General features: G+C 41.3%; 1 protein-coding gene across 1 annotated transcript in view; it reads right to left on the bottom strand.

Moving 5' to 3' along the window:
* SLF2 (SMC5-SMC6 complex localization factor 2) overlaps nucleotides 1-17,845 on the bottom strand; it is a 31,700-nt gene extending 13,855 nt beyond the window's left edge. The window contains exons 1-8 of the mRNA XM_033149805.1: nucleotides 17,739-17,845; nucleotides 11,417-11,460; nucleotides 9,310-9,944; nucleotides 5,866-5,923; nucleotides 4,261-5,219; nucleotides 2,978-3,057; nucleotides 1,702-1,806; nucleotides 339-506 (exon numbers count right to left, since the gene is read on the bottom strand). Of these exons, the coding sequence (XP_033005696.1) occupies nucleotides 339-506; nucleotides 1,702-1,806; nucleotides 2,978-3,057; nucleotides 4,261-5,219; nucleotides 5,866-5,923; nucleotides 9,310-9,944; nucleotides 11,417-11,460; nucleotides 17,739-17,830 (2,141 nt within the window). The 5' untranslated portion in view covers nucleotides 17,831-17,845. The remainder of the gene's footprint in view (nucleotides 1-338; nucleotides 507-1,701; nucleotides 1,807-2,977; nucleotides 3,058-4,260; nucleotides 5,220-5,865; nucleotides 5,924-9,309; nucleotides 9,945-11,416; nucleotides 11,461-17,738) is intronic.
* Between the last annotated feature and the right edge of the window lie 324 nt (nucleotides 17,846-18,169).

Below are 18,169 nucleotides of genomic sequence, written 5' to 3'. Positions count from 1 at the left end.
CTATTATATAACCATAATTACAATTAAAACAATTCCACATTACAAGTGTATTTACATCCCTGTCAAAGATTTTAACTGTTTACAGTGGTCTTTTAAGTAAATTACAAACTGATCACTTAAAACAGGCACCACGAAGTTGACTGACACATTTCAATAAACACAACCTCTAATTCCGAAACTTGTCTAATTTGCAGAGATTAATAAGGGTAGCAAGCATACATTAGGGACAGAAGGCTCTTTGCTTTTGGCAAACTACCAACCACACTACCAACCACACAGATGACATTTTGCTAGTATGATACTTTAAGAAAATGGACATTACTAAAAACCATCCTTACCCGAGAATATATTTTTCAATGGGATTTTGAGGATGAAACCCAGAGTTCCTCAAATCAAGGTTAAGATGACTGAAGATTTTCCCAGTATGTACTACATGAAATATATTTTCTCCTGGGTGCTGGTCAGGAATAGCATCACTGATTAATGCAAATCTCTCTAAAAATTCTCTGTAACACAAAATTACACCGGTAATGTATAATCCTTAAAGTCTGTTTAATGAACAGTTATCCCACATATTTATCCACTTAGAGTAGGGGTCGGGAAGGCTTACTGGGCATGGGCTGGATCACTCCCGTGGAGATCCTCTGTGGGCTGGGCCAGCGCAGCACGATGCCGGAAATCGTGTCTGTGCATGTCCGTGGCGCCAGAAATTGCTTCTGCGCATTACCAGATGTCCCTGCGCAGAAGGGATTTTCGGCGCCGCGGACATGCACAGACGCGATTTCCGGCGTCTGCACATGCGCAGAAGTGATTTCCGGAGCCACGGAAGAGAGCCCCTGCGCTACGCCAATTTAGTGCAGCATGCGGGGACTCGCCGAGCAGGTTCGGGGGCAACTTGTGGGCTGGTTAAACGGGCCACTTCCAGCACATGGGCCTTAGGTTGCCTACCCCTGACTTAGAGCAAGAGCAGCCAACATTATGTCCAACAGATGCTGTTAGATTCCAATTCCCATCAGAGCCAGCTAGCATAGCCAATGGTTAGACATGATGGGATTTGCAATACACAGGCATAGCCAATGGTTAGACATGATGGGATTTGCAATACACAGGCCCCCTATCCTTGACCTAAGTCATGGTTAAGTGATTGGGGGGGGGGGACATGGAAAGTCTTGGACTTGATCCCACTCCCTTCTCCTCCACTGCGCAGGAGAGTGCAAAGTCCATTTTTACTTTAGAATAATCCAGTTCTAGGTTACTTCTGAACTCACGAAACTGGGATTTTGTTCTAACCAAAGTTAGATAAACCAAGATATGATATTTGATTTGTTTTAAACAAACCACTATCTCTTAAAGTCTTTATCAAATGCAGTACTATGGTTTGAACTAAAGTGAAAGTTTTTACTCATCATCTCACACACAAAGGAGGAGGGGAGCACAAGAGCCAGAGATTTGGTCTGATGGTTCCTGATAACCATCCTGAAAAATGATTTATGACAGTAAATTATCTGAACCAGGCCATGGCCTAACACTACAACTGCCAATCATGTATACAGGATATAAATAATGAATAAGAATGGAACCCAGAGAGACATTAAAGAAAATTTTTAGAAAGCCAGTAGAAGGGTAGATTACAGTGGTAAGTGAGACAAACAGTATTTCATTGAGTGTAATCACAAGAAAAGGATTAAATAGAAGGAAGACCTGTGTTCTGCAGACAGTTCACCATCATCAGAGTCTTCTTCACGTTGACAATTTATTGGAACTTCCCATTTGACTTGCTGTAGCTGCTTCTCTAGTTCATCTATCCTGTAATGCAGAGAAGGGTGTTTAAAAAGAACCTTGGCCTCTGATTATAACAGCACATCTTAGAGCAAGTTTAAATATTGGCATGCTTCCTCTCTTATAAACAGGCACCTGGTATTTCTGTTTGCTACTGGAGTTAGAAAAAGCAACATAGAGCACATTGCTAAAATTCATTGACATGTCCTTTTTCTATTAAAATGTTAATTCATAAGGAATCAATAGGTTCATATGTATTCTTTGTACAAACTCTGCAGTTGGCCAGTGTAGACAGCGTGGTACCCTCCTGATGTTCTGGACTACAACTCCCATCAACCACAGCAGAGCATGATCAGTGGTCAGGATTCAACCAACCAAGCAATTACAATGAATGCCAATTGCCCCAGGACCAGTTAAATGGCATGCTAGCTCCCTCTCTTCCCGCTGCCAATGATTTGTTGACATAGCCGTACTATTTTAGATACCTTTCCTGATCCTATAAACTTCAGAACAGTTCTCATATAACTCCATACTACCATAAAAAAGCAACATAGCACTAAGCAGCTGCAGCACAGTTCTCTTCTGGTCATAAAAGTGTAGCCTTTTAAAACCAGAAAAGATCCACATGCACTGATACTTGAGCACTGATTTTTCCCTATAAGAAACCGCAAATTTAGGCTGTCCAGGTTTTAAAGGCCAGGACATTCAGTAGGATCTCTACTACAATGTCAAGGAGGAGAGAATGGTGGATGGAAATAGTAGATGGCATGTGAGGAACTAACTTCAAATTTTCCTGCTTTTTAAGCCTGATAGATTTATTCTTCAAGCCTAGTACCGGTAACCACTAAAATCCCTGTAATATTAAGCAGGCTTCTAGAACAAGTATTTTCATGGCTTTCATCAAATTATGTATTGATGCATTGAAAACCATCTCATATTTTAAATTCAACAAGTTCAAAATGAAGACAACTACAAAAAAAGACTATAACTTAGGTTAGAAATGGGGATTCTTGCAGACAAGAAGATACTTATCCATTAGTATCTGATGGATTAGTAGATTTTCATAGTGCAAAACTAAACAAACAATGCTAATTTTATGTAACTTCATTCTTATTTCGTATCATTCTTCAACATAATGTTTATGGAGGGTGATCCTAAATTGCATTACTAGAGATAGGAGACACACAGGCATCCATACCTTCTGAGTGCTTCCTTTTCCTTCAATATATCCTCCAGGTGATTCATGTAATGGACATTTTTAACAGAAGGTGTGAAAAGCTGAAACAAAGTGTGAAAATTAAAAATACAAGTATTTTTGTTCTATTAGCTACCACTACTTTGCATGTTCTCAGTCACCATTTAGATTAAGGAAAATCTTGAAACTAGGAAAATACAGAAAGTATACAAGTTGTACACCCTCTATTACAAAAACTGCACTGCTTCTTTTTAGCTAGCAAACCACCATAGGTTCCCAAAATGTATAGGTGCAATAAAACAGATAGGTGCCATCTTCACATGGGCAATACAAACTCTCTCAAGTAATATAGGTTTTCTGGAAGATTTTGAACTGGCAATTTTCCTGGGATATTTTCTATTTCCTGAAAATTGATGGAGATCTTAGCTAATTTGACTTATTTACTTTTTAAAGAAATGTCCATTTAACTCAGCTTAAAAAAAAGTATGGGTTCCCTGTTTGCCTTGGGCCCTCCAAAATCCTACCACTTCTACCCATCTGTCTGTGGTTCTCATTAGGAGCTAAGGTACCAAAACACATGAAACGAGCCTGGATGCAGACTTGAGAAAATATAATAGAACCTTTCTGTTTGGAAAGAGGAAGGGCAAACACTCAGGTAGTAGAAACAGCAGCTGTGACTTCTCAACATGTCATAATACCTATTTAACAAGGTTTCTGCATGACTGCTATATTCCTGTGAGTACCCATCCTAACTGTACACACCAACACCACTGTAGTTATCAAAATAAGAGTAGCCCCTTGGAACAGTACTCCTTCTGAAACTGAAACATTAAACCAGAATGAGCTTGTGTTTACTTGTGTCACTTCTGGAAATATCTCTGGAAAACTGCCCAGGACTTTTCCCACCCGTGCTATAAAATACTGGTCTTCAAGAGAAATTCACATTTGACACAGACATAACAGCCCAATTCAGTTACCCCAGACCATGGGTATCCACCCTGAGAACAAGACTTGTGCCTGCAGGCTCACTTCTTACCTCTCTCCACTTAGGTTTCATAGCCTGGTTTATAAGAGTTAGATCAGTTTCCCCAGCTGGAAGCAACAGGAAATTGTAATTTTATTTTATTTTTTAAAACAGGAATAAAAGTGCTGAAGCCCAGTGCACAAGGAGAAATATGGAGTAAGCACAGAAGCACATGATACAGCATGGCTTATTAGCCTCAGATAATTACATCTGAACCATTCAAATGATTTCCTAAACTAAGATGAGCTTTTAAACCACTTACAGGAATCTTCTGTGATGGACTCATGGTGTCTGTTTTACCACTTTCATCATTTCTCTGTTCTGGGTTTTCTACAGATGGTCTGGCACTCTGGGCCAGTATTTTGTCAAGTGGCAAGAGAATCTCTTCATCACTGCTGTCCATATTGCTGTCAGAGGTCTCAACATCACTATCACAAAGGTGACTTGGTTTTCTGTTCAAAATACATGCACTTAGGTTGGAACCTTCATTTAAATCGTATGAAGAGCTAGAGATGGTGCCAAGATCCAAATCTTCTGATGACAGAACATTATCTCCCAATACAGGGTGCTCAGAATTATTTTCTGAAGGCAAAGTAGAAGTGAGAGGCGGATGAACCATCCGTTTCAGTGCTTCACATGAACTATTATGCAGAATGTGTGATTCAGATTCTGCTGACTGTTTGGAAAATAAGTTTTCGTGAGATTTAATGGATTTAAAGTCTATTTTTTTAAACAAAGGAATCATCTTTTCTAAATAAATTTTTGGGAATGTCTGTAACTGACTCTCTTTGGCATCTGTAGTTTGGATTTGGCAATCTTTATTTGTTGTATCCATACTGTTATATCCATTTTCTTCAGCATCAATATATTCTATTGAAAGAGGCAAATCGCTGTCATGTGGAGTCATAACCTCTACGTGCAAGTCAACATGAGGAGACATTCTGTTTTTTGAGCAGTCAGAATTATGTTTTTCCAGTGAACTACTAAAATTGTGTTTATCAAACCTCTGTACAATGGATCTCTTTGATTTTTTCATATCTGTTTCTAAAGATTTCCTTTTTCGTTTTCTGGTATATTCTTTATGTTTTGATATTCCCAACAAAGGTATTGAGTCAGTGTATACTGATGGGCAGGCCTGGCTTTTTCTCATGTTAATCATTTCATCAGAGGCCCATCCTGAAGGAAATTCTGCTTCTGAAGCTTGCACTGAAGAGGACTCAGCTGTGAAATGAAAATGAACTAAAATTATTATATAATGCAAGGCCTCTAAAATAGTGATGCATCATTCAAAAAGTTCTGTTTGATTAGAATGTCAGTGTAACAGAATGTTCCAAGGGATGACAGTGGTACCTTGGAAGTCGAACAGAATCCGTTCCGGAAGTCCGTTTGACTTCCAAAACATTCGGAAACGCCAAAACAGACGTTTGGGTTCCAAAGAACATTCACAAACCGAAAACTCACTTCCAGGTTCATGGCGTTCGGGAGCCAAAACTTTCGACTTGCAAGGTGTTCGGGATCCAAGGTACTACTGTATTAATCTAGACTGCCAACTGGGCCCATGATGTTGGGGGTACTGTTGACCAGAATTTGTTTGTTGGCCTTGTCCAACAACATCTGGAGGGCATCACCACAGTCTACCCCGATTTAGAACATCTTAAGAAAATAAAGAGTTCTTTAGGCTGTAGTCCTATGCACACTTACCTAACAGCAAGCTCCACTGAACATAATGGAACTTACTTTCATGTAAATATGCACTGGATTACTCTATGTAAATTAGTTACAACTGGAGCCATCAATAGGGGAGATACTACAGTGCAGTAAGCTACTTGTTCCAATTCTTCTACATCATTAGCTGCTGTGTTCGTACCTGAGGAGGACTCCCGCGAAGTAGAGTCTGATTTTTTTGTTAAGAGACCTCTGGTATCCTACAAGTAAACAGATACAAAATAGATTTGACAATGCCTTATATGGTATTACTGCTTTATAGGTACAGCAAACAACTCAACTCTTAAGAGCCACCACTACTATTTATTTGGGACAGTGAAAATTTTCATTTGTAGTCATAGGACCCTAAAGTATATTCCACATATTTTTCCTTTAGAACGTGTAAATGAAGTTCAAAATGAGGCATAGGTTACATGAAAACTTACATGGCCTTTTATGTTGCTGAACTACAACTCCCATCTGATCTAGCAAGCATGGCCAAGGGCCAGGGAAGATGGGAGCTGTAGTTCAGCAACAGCTGGACGGCCAATGGTTCCTCACATCTGATGAAGGCAGGAGCTACAGATGGATCTCTAGTACTTACTTTTCAGCTATAACTACTATTGCTTGCCTTTGCATGATCTTACTTTTGGCAGCCCAAGCAAGCACAATGATAACCGAGGATCGGTTTCAGAGCTCACTTATGTCATACCCCTCAAACTACTGCTTGTATTGTGGAATCAAAAAAGCCTGATACCTGCTTCTAGTGATAGTTGTGAGAAGGTATTGAGCTTGATTCCACACATGGACCTGAAGGAAATGTGCTGAACAGAAGACTCAAATACGTAAAAATGGCTACATTTTTGAAAACAAAAAGCCTAAACTTAAAATAGATTTCTTTTGCCTTTGTGCTAAAAATGAACACTCATATGTAGCCCTGCAACTACCTGGAAGTAATCCTACACCATGCTCTTTGTTTCCCTCTCATGTGGCCAGGGCTCTCTCATATGCCTACCTGGTTCCAATAAACAGGATGTAGGCACGCATATGATCTTCACAGCACTGGCTTGTTTAATGCAAGACAATACTATGGGGTTCATATGCCTCTTCATCCCCAGAGCAGGCAGGATGTGGCTAACCACTTACTGGTAAATGGCTGAGATAAGGCAAATGCTTCATGATTATGGCTGCTTATAATCACAACTGTTTTCTTTATAACTTTTATATAGATATCTTAGCTCTAAAACCTCAGAGGAAAAGGTGTTTTGTCCAGCTTGGCAGAGATTATGAACAAAGCACACACATGAAGTGGAAAGTGAATTTTCCAAGTCACAAGGAACTCTCTCAAATATTTTAATTTATCATTAATAATGGATTCACATTGATACAGACTTCAACCTGGATGTTGATGCAGGAAAGGGAAATTGCATATTCAGGGTCTTTCCACGGGAGGGTGTTCTCACAAACAGGGTATTCAGATCCATTTTTTCCTCTGTGTGTGACTGACATACAATATGTACATGTACACACACGTTTTCCCTTTTAACCCCCCCCCCCCCCCCGGAAAAACCCAACAGCAAATGTTACCAGCATGTGTCACAGTTGACAAAACTGGAAGTATTGGTGCGAGGGAGTTATTTGCTCGCAGGAGGGGGCTTGATACTGTAGCACAAATATATTAATTTCCACCTTACTCTGTGCCATGCATTCTACTGCTTTTGATTGCCTATAGATCATCCAACCCAGAAACATTTTGAACACTAAAACCAGCTAGTTAAGGGACCTCCTTGCACGGCACCTTCCAAACAGGCTGCCACCACCCCAACCTGGCTACAGCCACCATCATTCTTTTGGCTGCCCAGTAAGGTCTCTGTGAGCCACATCCTGTCATCCTACTCCAGCTCCTTCCTCACATTGCTTAGCAACGGTTGCTAACATTTGGCCCTGTTTATATCTTCTTGGGGCATTCACACACACACACACAACACACAGAGAGAGAGAGAGAGAGAGAGAGAGAGATTTTGTGCTTATGCTTAAATCTTCCATATTAAAAATTAAAGAGAGGCTGATATAGGTACTATGCACGTGCCTTCAGCATGGAGCAATCAGTGAATTGCTTTATTTGGGCTGCCAGAAACAAAATGGCAGAGTGACATCACCACACTCATGTAAAACTGCCCAGCCAAAAAAAAAGTGCTAAGGTGCTTTCACACCAGCACAGACTTCAAATGCAGGCCATTCATTTTACGTAAGTCATGGAATTTCTGAAAGGGAAAATCCAACTTAAACGAAGATAATGTATGGACTGACATTTTGATGACATCATGTGGACACCACAAAAAGCTTCATAGCACGAACAACACTGCGTTTACAATAAACTATCATGTGGAAGCATCCACAGGTCATTTTAGCATAACCGGCCAAGTTTGCTGTGATGACTGACCCTTAAGTTTCTGACAGCTCTTGTTGTGTTTAAGGAAAAATGTGAACTTATGCACATTTTCACATGCAAATGATATGAACCAAGACAGTTACAACCTTTCAACCAGTAAGGTAGCCAAGGTAACTAGATTCTTTGTACACTACTGCTTCCTTATCTCCATAATTTCTATGGCAAATAAATAGTAGGCAGAAATGCGATTCTATTTGGGGAGGTGTGTTTAATAATATCTGAGTAAATCACTAATGCTTTGTTTGCCCTATCTAGTTTTCTAACCAATCCACAAAGCCTTCCTAAATTTTGGACATTATGCTTGATGTAATGTAAAAGGCAAGTACAGTGGTACCTCTGGTTATGAACTGGATCCATTCTGGAGCCCCGTTGGTAACCTGTGACGTGCGTAACCTGAAGCGCCGCGTGACGTCATTTGACGCGTCTGCGCATGCGTGAACCGCCGAACCCAGAAGTAGCGCATCCTGAAGCATTCATAACAAGAGGTACGACTGTACTGGGTTGGAAAGCCACCAGTATGTAGTAAAGTATGCTTGTGTCAGTAGATTATTGATTATTTATAAATATCCAGAACTGACACTCACTTGGGTGTAAATGATGAATGAGTTGGTAGCAGCTAGAGTCTCTCCACCCCCCACCCCAGACAGGCACTTATGTAAGTGCTAAGTCATCCCAGAATAGTACCAAGTACAGCCTCAGGCATACCTAAGCACACATGTACTAAATAAAATTGTTTTTAAAGGGGATTCCTGGTCCGTCCACAGTAATTAGCCATAACAGACTTTAACTGTCTATGTGTGAAATCAGTTTGTGTGGCAATACATACTTCCTGACAACTTTCTGGAGAGTACAGCAGCCTTGAAAATACAGAGGCTGGTCATACTTAAACTAGCATGAAACTGAAATAAAAGAGGCAGCACCCTTGCTAAAATAAAGGCAATGCCACATCAAGGCCCATTACTTTCCAAATCTTAAGATTGCAAATAGTTTAAAGGAGCCCCAAAGATCATATTTTAAAATCTCCAAACAGTAACTTAAATATTAAGTGACCAGAGCAGCAAGGTATACTTACTATTTCATAACTTGATAATACTGTGAATGCTACATCATTAAAGAACTTAATTGCTTTGGTAATTATTAACCCTTTTAACATACCTGGTTAGAAAAGCTAGCTTCCAACGATTTCTTTACAGAGTCAAAAGGTTGTTGCTTAGATAGCATCTTTTTCTCCTTCACTTGTCTCTCCCTGGAAACAACTTCTGACAACAACTGGGATGAAGAACTAATTGGGCTAAACTGTGGTATCTTCAAACAACTCATTTTTGGGTAGTATGTGTGGTTATCCTTTTTCAAACTGTCATTTTCTGCTGTTGAAGCCCATTTAGTCAAGCCTGAACCAGCTGTGTCTAGTTCCATGTAATCCATTTTACATTCTCTACTATTTTCTACTAATGGTGTCCTTGTTCGAACAGGAGATATTTCATTCTTTTCAAGGTTTTTTGTGCATATATTATCTTTTAATATGAAAGAACAGTCTGAGGACCCATCTGTTGTGAAGAGCTGCCGAGCAACAGCTTTGGGATGCATAACCTTTGATGTCATAAAAGTTCCATTATCTGGACAGTCTTTTTTCTCAGATTTAGCACCTCTGAGAAAGGCCTCAATTATAGGACTCCGATTGGGTGGTGGAATTGGCAACTTCTTCCTTCTCTTCTGTTTTGGAGATAATATGCTTTTTCTATGATGCTCTGTATATGAGACTGAAAGTGCAGCTTTCCCATTTCTTTTTTCTGCAAAACATTAACAGAGTTCTATCTTCATCAACAAATGCTGAACAACCAAAGCAGAAAGTTAGTACAGTCAAACCTCAGTTGTCAAACATAATCTGTTCCAGAAGCCTATTCAGCTTCTGAAATGTTCGACAACTGAGGCGCGGCTTCTGATTGGCTGCAAGAGATTCCTGCACTCAAGTGGAAACCATATCGGATGTTCGGCTTCCGGAAAACATTTGAAAACTGGAGCATTTACTTCTGGGTTTTCGGCGTTCAGGAGCCGAAATGTTCCAAAACGGAGCCATTCGGGAACCAAGGTTTGACTCCAATAAAAATGTACCAGAATCTCAAAACTGGTTCACACAACACATTAAACCAGGCTTCCTCAAACTCAGCCCTCCAGATATTTTGAGACTACAATTCCCATCATCCCTGACCACTGGTTCTGCTAGCTAGGGATCATGGGAGTTGTAGGCCAAAAACATCTGGAGGGCCAGGGTTGAAGAAACCTGCATTAAACCATGGTTTATTTTAAACTATGAGCACAGTGCTATTGCATGCTGCTTAAAAGTTCCAAAGTCGCTCCTGCTGTTGCCACGCTGGGAAGAAAACAAACTAGAGCTGGCTTCACATTATGTGCAAACCAAGGCTTGTGGCTAGCTTGACACATCATGTCATGTCATGATTGGGAAGCAAATAATAAACTTGAAGAGATCCTACCAGATAGCACAGATCAACTTCCCCAACCTAGAACCCTCCAAATGTTTTAGACTCCAGCTCCCATCAGCCCCAGCCAGCATGGCAAATGATCATGGATGGAGGGAACTATAGTCCAATAACATGTGGAATGAACCACAATGGGGATGACAGGTTTAGGTCAAACTTTTAAAAATAAAACTCAAGTTTCCAACCATTAAAAACAAATTGTTAAATAAACATTAATAAATAGCAATCAAGATTGGTAACACCATAATCATTCTCATCCAAATACTGCAGTGGCTCTCATAGTAATCTTGACCTAAACAATCAAATCACTCCAAAAATCTGTTGGATTTTTGAAAAGTAAAGGCACTTTAAATGGAATTCAAATGTCTGATACTTCATTTTCGTGTTTAATAAGCTTCACACTGGTTACACTTCCTGATGTGAACAAGGTTTCTTTATAGACACGCCCAGTGCTTAGAGGTCTGCTGCCCACCAGATTAACCAAGGTATCCAAATGAAGAGAATACATGGCATGATCTCATTCCCAGTACTGTGGGAGACCTGTCACCAGCTATGAAACTTGCCCCTTCCTCTGCCTGGTAAACAGGGAGCATGGCAGAATGTGATGCAAGCATGAGTAGTTACTTCCAGACATGCAATAAATCAGAACTGTGCAATTTTCACCTATACAGGAATTCATGCTTTTCACAGTAAAGAGTAATGTGTGATGAGCTCCAAATCTCAATACTGTACTAGACATTTTATAAGCAGAAAGATTTGCTTACCTTGATTTAGAGATGGTTTGAAGTAGTCAGTAATACAGTAGTTCCTATAAGAGAAAAAACAAGTTCATGAAAATACTACCTATGCAAACATACTGCTTAACTTGTATATCAAATGGGAGGTCAAGTCAAAAGGATAGATTCTAAACATGTTTGGGCAGATAGCATTTTGTATTGACAATCTGGTATCATGCAGTGGCAAACCTTTTTGGCAAATGTGTCATAACTTGTGGAATATATGAGATAGTGGAACCACAGACTATTGAAACCACAGCTTCTGTTCACAGAACCACTCCTGCTACTCATGTCACAAACTGAACATCCACAATGGGATCAGATTCCCCCCCCCCCCACACACAAAAAGTTCATTGCATCCCACCTTCAATGCATAGTGATGTGGATACAGAACAGGGCCTCTGCAGCCACACCTGCAGAGTCAAGCCTAGTATTTCTCAGACTTCCAATAATGGAAGTACACTTTACTATTACACCTGAAAAACAATGCACAAGTAATAACTTGCAAGAAGTTTGTAAGAGTAAGAAAAGTACACTGCATGCTGTGTGTGTTTGTGTGTGTGTGTGTGTAGGAGGCAAGTCTAGAGTGTGCATCAAAGCAAAATTAGCTTACATTTATAGGAGGCTGCTCTGTGTTTTTACATAGTTCACTCTCCTGGCCTTGGTTCCTTCCTGTCAGCCTCCTCCATGCTCTGACCTTGGTTACTTTCTATCAGCCTCCTCTAGAGCCATGTAATCTGTGGTTTGTCTGAATGTCAGGAATTGACTGATTGAGCCAAACACACACAATACAGAGATGTGGCATAATTACTAGCCTGGCGAGAAGGCCTGAGCAGTGAATCAGGCAAATGGAAGCCTCATCTATAGGCAGATACTTTGAGCCCAAGGTCTGATTAATTGTCTTTACTTTTTCTTGTGGTACAGTTGCAATTCTCTCTGGCATACTCTTTGGGAATTGTCTCAACGCTTTCAAGATAAAGTCAAATCAGTTATTGCACACACTGTACTTTTATACTTAGCTCCAGAATTTACATTTGTTTTCTAACACCACATCTTCACTTAAGACCCACAGATTGTCATCGCAGCTCAGAACCCGAGCTCCTTTTTTCTTTCCGGTGCCCTAAGCATTCAGAACTAAGCATGACTTGCTAGTAATTATTATAATTTTGAATCTGCTTTTGCATCGTGGCACTTTTTTGGGGCTCAGCACTCAGATTAAAGCAAGTTATGTGGGTTAAATCCTAGCAAAATTAGCAATTTTTAGGTTTGCACTAGAAAATTTCCTGATGTCTGGGAGAGTGATCTAATATAGCATATATTTAGTGCAAACAGTAAAAACTATGAACTAAATCTGCATTTGCTTTCATATCATGCAAGTGTATAAAGTGTTACTGATTGATTGATTGATTGATTGATAAATGTATATACCGTCCTTTATCAAAAGATCCCAGGGCAGTGTACAGCATTACAAACTCATTTTCCGGAGCATCAAAAATAAAAATATAATAAAAGCATAACAACAGACATAATAATAATAATAATAATAATAATAATAATAATAATAATAATAATAATAATTTAATCCAGCTTTATCAATAATAAGAATGGAACCTTTAAATCATACTTCTCCCAAAAAAATTCTAACCAACATTAATTCTGGCAGAATTCCTATGTCCTCTTGACACGTCTTATGAGTGTCAAGAAACTCACCAACTTCATTATGACTGCCTTTGATAATCTGATGGTTTAGAATTCATAGTTTTCGATTCAGCTTTCTTTGGGACTCTTTGCAGCAGTCAACCTCTATGTGCAAGATTAGTTTCACTTTCCAGGAAGGGAGTGGTGTGCCTATGTAAACCAGATCACTCCTCCTCATTAGCCTTCACCTTATTTGACAAGGACCACCCTCCTTCCTGATACAGCCAGCCAGCTGCTCTAGGAAACTCAAAATCTACACTCTTAACTAGTTTTCCAGTACGGTAATAAAAATCACATTGTCTACATTGTTTTCCTCTTTCAAGCAGCGTTCAAAATTAGTCAGTTACCAGTCACAGGCAACGGCTGTTTGTGAGGCAGTAGAGATGTCTAGGAACCAGGTTAACAAACATCTGCCTGTCACACAGCTGGAAAGGCACATAAGGTATAAATTATTTATGTCATTGTTAATTAATCTTAGGCTAGCAATGCTACAGTACATTCAGTACAAAACCAGGTGTGGTATTTCAGATGGAAGAGGAGAGGTCAAAGCAGATTTTAGATTTATAGCAAACAAAGTTCAGGTGTCCACGCTTGAATAAATTCAAGATTAAAAACTGTAAAAAAGGGGGGGGGCACACAAGCAGTTTATTCCAAGAATATTTGTTGTGGTTATCTCATAATAACCATAGCAACGTTTGCAGCCCAGGTTAAAACATCATTTTTCTTAGCAAGCAGGATTTGAACCTCTGATATGAATATTCCCACCTAAACATTTATACTAGCAGCAACTCATCCCCAATAATTGTTTATTTTTTCTATGGGTGGGAAAGCAATTAATCACCTCCTCCCCACAAACTGCTGCTACCATCAGAAACAGTCTACCCAATTGTATTAGCCTACCCAAAGTAATCCCCCCTCCCAAAGCATAAACACATCAAGAAATTGGATAGCTAGGACTAAACTGCTGGGATCTCATACACTACTCTCTCAGATGCCTCTCTAGTAATTTTGACACAAAGCGCTACCCCCAGCAATGTATTTATTTTCTTTAAAAGGGTAATTTTTATAATGTTAACATTGGGGGGAATGTCATAAAATTAAACCTGAGTTAGAAACAGCATGGATATCTTTTCTGCTAGTTTCATTTGTGTGGATATGCTATTGCCCAATCAGATACACAAACCTGAAATTATCAATTGTTTTCTCTGGATGACCTTCTCTATGATAGAGAAGACAAACTTTTCAAAAAGAAACAGTGCAGACTGTTCTCCATTGTCTGAAGGACTTCCTAATCATTATTAAGTTGATTGAGGGAGTTGCACATCACATGCAACTCTCTACAGTATTTCTCATCGCACCCATTCAAAGCTGTGACTTTGCTTATTGGTCACAAACACTGAAGGGCAAGGCAAGTTTATTTACTAAAAAAAAACAGTTAGTGTGGTGTTCAGACTTTTCGTTTTGTAACTCTTCTTGTTGTACAAGGGACTGAGACTTCTTTGTTTAAAATTCTCTGAGTGGTCCCTCAGACAGCTATGGGCCTCCTCGTACACCAGTAACCTCTTCTCGGCAGGCCTGTAACTATGTACTGTATGAAAAGTACTTTCTTTTGTCTGTCCTTAATCTTCCAACGAGGGACGCGGGTGGTGCTGTGGGTTAAACCACAGAGCCCAAGGCTTGCCGATCAGAAGGTCGGCGGTTCAAATCCCTGCGATGGGGTGAGCTCCCGTTGCTTGGTCCCTGCTCTTGCCAACCTAGCAGTTCAAAAGCACATCAAAGTGCACGTAAATAGGTACCACTCCCCCAGGAAGGTAAACAGCATTTCCGTGTGCTGCTCTGGTTCATCAGAAGCGGCTTAGTCATGCTGGCCACATGACCCGGAAGCTGTACGCAGGCTCCCTTGGCCAGTGAAGCGAGATGAGCGCCACAACCAGAGTCATCCGTGACTGGACCTAATGGTCAGGGGTCCCTTTACCTTTAATCTTCCAACACTCAGCTGCATTGGTATTATGCGAGAGGTATTATGTGAGAGAAATTTCCCTCTATTCCTCTTTCTTCACACCATACTTAATTCTATAAACATTCTTCAGCTTTTTGAAAAAAGCCCATGCAAATTAATGTGCTTGATTTCCATAATTATCAATTTCATAGGTTTTGAAGAGAAATTATCCTGTGGTCTATTAGAAGATTAATTGTTTGTGTGCTCTATCTCATATTACAGAGCTCAGGATCACACAGTGAAAGTACACAAACCGTAGCTGGGCAAGACATAACAAAAAATCCAAAATCCACATTAGGACAATACCCAATCAGTGAAGGTGATTTTTCCATCTTAAAACAGATCAGGAAAGAGTGTACTTTACACAATGCATAATTAAGGAATCTTTTTCTCTAAGAACTGCCTATCTTGGATGGCTTTCTAAAAGATGAATGGAATTCTATTAGGTATTGCAGTCAACAGCTGCTAACAACAGTTAGTAACACACTTCTAATAAAGAATACCAGGGCTTATGAACACAGTTAAGTAGTCACCCTTAAAGTATCATGCTTGCAAGTGCACAAAAATATCTGGCCGGCCCCTTGTTAACATACAATTTGCCTTAGAATATTTCACTAAGTTCCACCTGGTTTGTTTCTATCTGTCATTATACCCATCCTAAAAATGCTGTGTCTGAGTGACAGGAGCTGTCTAGAGCTGTAGAACTTAAGAATGACTCTGATCCCCAAGTACAGTTGTGGATCTGTGTGCACATTCAGTATGAACTGGGAAGAAGGGTCCTGACGTGGTAGATGAGTTGCACCTCTTCAGATTACAGGTAGGAAATGCTGTTTTTAATGCTTTCCCACAGGGAGTGGGGTAGTACTGTACAGGAGATGCCAAAGCCTCAGCATCTTGGGATGGTCCATCAGTGCCATTCTCTGAACAGCTACCAGAAAGAAAGGTCCCCTGGAGCTTTGTCTGTGGTAACAGCAGCACCTGCTCCTCCTCCCCAACCCAGGTAAACAAACAGCAGCTCAAAAGAGCAGCTCTCTCCATTCCTTAGTCTGCCCTCTCCCTCTGGGCAGAGGAGAGGGGTGGGAATCTGACCCAGTACTACCTAGAGTGAGTAGGCAGCCAAGCAGAAGTGGCTGCCCCGACCAAGAAAATCATGTGGCTAATTGACAACGGCAAGGCGCTTGCCTACCTGCCTTCTCTCTTTTGGCAATCTAGCAATGAGAAACAAGTGTCCAAAGTTAGCCAGGCACATTTTATGACTGGCGTGGGTCCAATTGCAACCCTGTGGAGATGGTTGGTGACTGACAACTCCATCTGTCACTCTGGCCCCTCCAGCTTTCTTAAGCAGGTAAGCAGACCTTATTTACTGCATTTATATCCCATGTTTTTCTCCAAGAAGTACATGGTTCACCTCCCCATCTCAGTTAATCCCTACAATGACCCTGTGAGGTAGGTTAAGAGGTTGTGACTGGCCCAAGATCATCCAGTGAGCTTCATGAGTGTGGATTTGAACCCTGATCTCCCAGGTCCTGGTCTGACACCACTACAGCACACTGACATCCTAGACTACTTCTGCTATGGGGCAGCTATATATATTAAGCAAGTAAATAATTATGGGGAAAGCAAAACATCACTTAGAGAAGGATCTGTAATATTTTCTTTGAAGCTTATATTTGTTTTATTCTGGATTGTTTCAATTGATGTTTTAATGTGTTATAAACTGGTTTGATTTTTTTCTTTAATATATAAAGTGGTATAGAAATGAAAAATAAGGAAAACAATAATAAGGCTCATTGTTTACAAAAGATTGGTACCTAGACATTCTGTTGTGGCAGTCATAACCTAGGTTAACCCAGAATAAGACACCAAGAGGAATCTTAATCACTCTATTGCTCACACAGAATAAGCAGACTGTGGCTGGACTATGCTTTCTGGTCCTGGCACCTAAGGAGGTGGCTGCAAAGAGCAGCTTTAGCTCACGTTCTTGCCCATCACAAAACAAAATGGTGGGGGAGTGATAGGGAGGGTTAATTAATCAAATTAAGGCAACTCCCCTCAGCAAGAAGCCAAGCAAGTAGGAGACGACACAAAATAATTGGGAATCCTCACTGTTGCTTCCCCAAGAGGAGGAGGGCAAGTGAGGCTGTCCTGCAAGGCGCTGTCCTGCTTCTGTTGTCTCCAGGCTAGGGAAAGTGGAACAAACCACCACCACTACCGAATGACATACTGTATTGTGAAGGGCCCCCTCGCCAAAATAACATGGCTCCACCCTGCTGCCCCTCAAAAGGAAAAGTCATTGCAAGTAAAAATCTAGCGCCTGAGGGTGTTAAGGTTCTAGCCCATACAGTCTTCCACTTAATGGCAATTTTTATTTGCAGGCTATTTCCTTTACAAAGAGCAGAGTTCGCAAGCAAGACGCAACCCCCCACCTACCCCCGCTGGGGAGCCTTGAAGCCCCTTTTTCCGCTTCATAACTACCCACCCCCAACCCACGTCGGGCACGTGCGTGGGACAGGCCGCTCCGCGGCACCCAGGGAGCTTCGCCCCCGCGTCCGACACGCTGCCTGCCTGGTGGGAGTTGTTGTTGTTGTGGCCGCCGCCGCCGCCCTGCCGTACCTGCCACCCCCGGCGCTGTCTCCCCGGCCCGCCGCTTTACTATGGCTCTTGGGGGTGCCCGCGGGGGAGCCAATACTGAGGTTCTGGGTCATGTCCCCGCCGGACGCCGCAGCCTGCCTTGATTTGTGGGTTCTGTGAGGCAACGACGTTGCTCTCCGAGCGCTCCGTTCTCCATAGCACGGTACTACCGGTCAGGAGGCAAGGCCGGGAGGAGAATCCTCGAGGAGGCTCTGAGATTGGCGGAGCTCAGGGAAGGGCCCTCCCCTTCATAGGCTGCCAGGCTGCCGTGGCAGAACGGGGCGGGATGGAGAGCCAGGAGCTACCTCGGGTTGGCTGCCGGGACGGACGGCGTTCAAAAACGAGCCAGTGGTTTCCCCATCCGATTATGCAATTTGCTTCTGGCTCCTTCCCGCGGGAGTGAGGGGGAAGCG

Source organism: Lacerta agilis, chromosome 5 (genome assembly GCF_009819535.1).
Source record: "Lacerta agilis isolate rLacAgi1 chromosome 5, rLacAgi1.pri, whole genome shotgun sequence".
Classification (NCBI taxonomy): domain Eukaryota; kingdom Metazoa; phylum Chordata; class Lepidosauria; order Squamata; family Lacertidae; genus Lacerta; species Lacerta agilis.
Note: the sequence above shows the minus strand (reverse complement) of the source record. Positions and strands in the feature narration are given on the sequence as shown.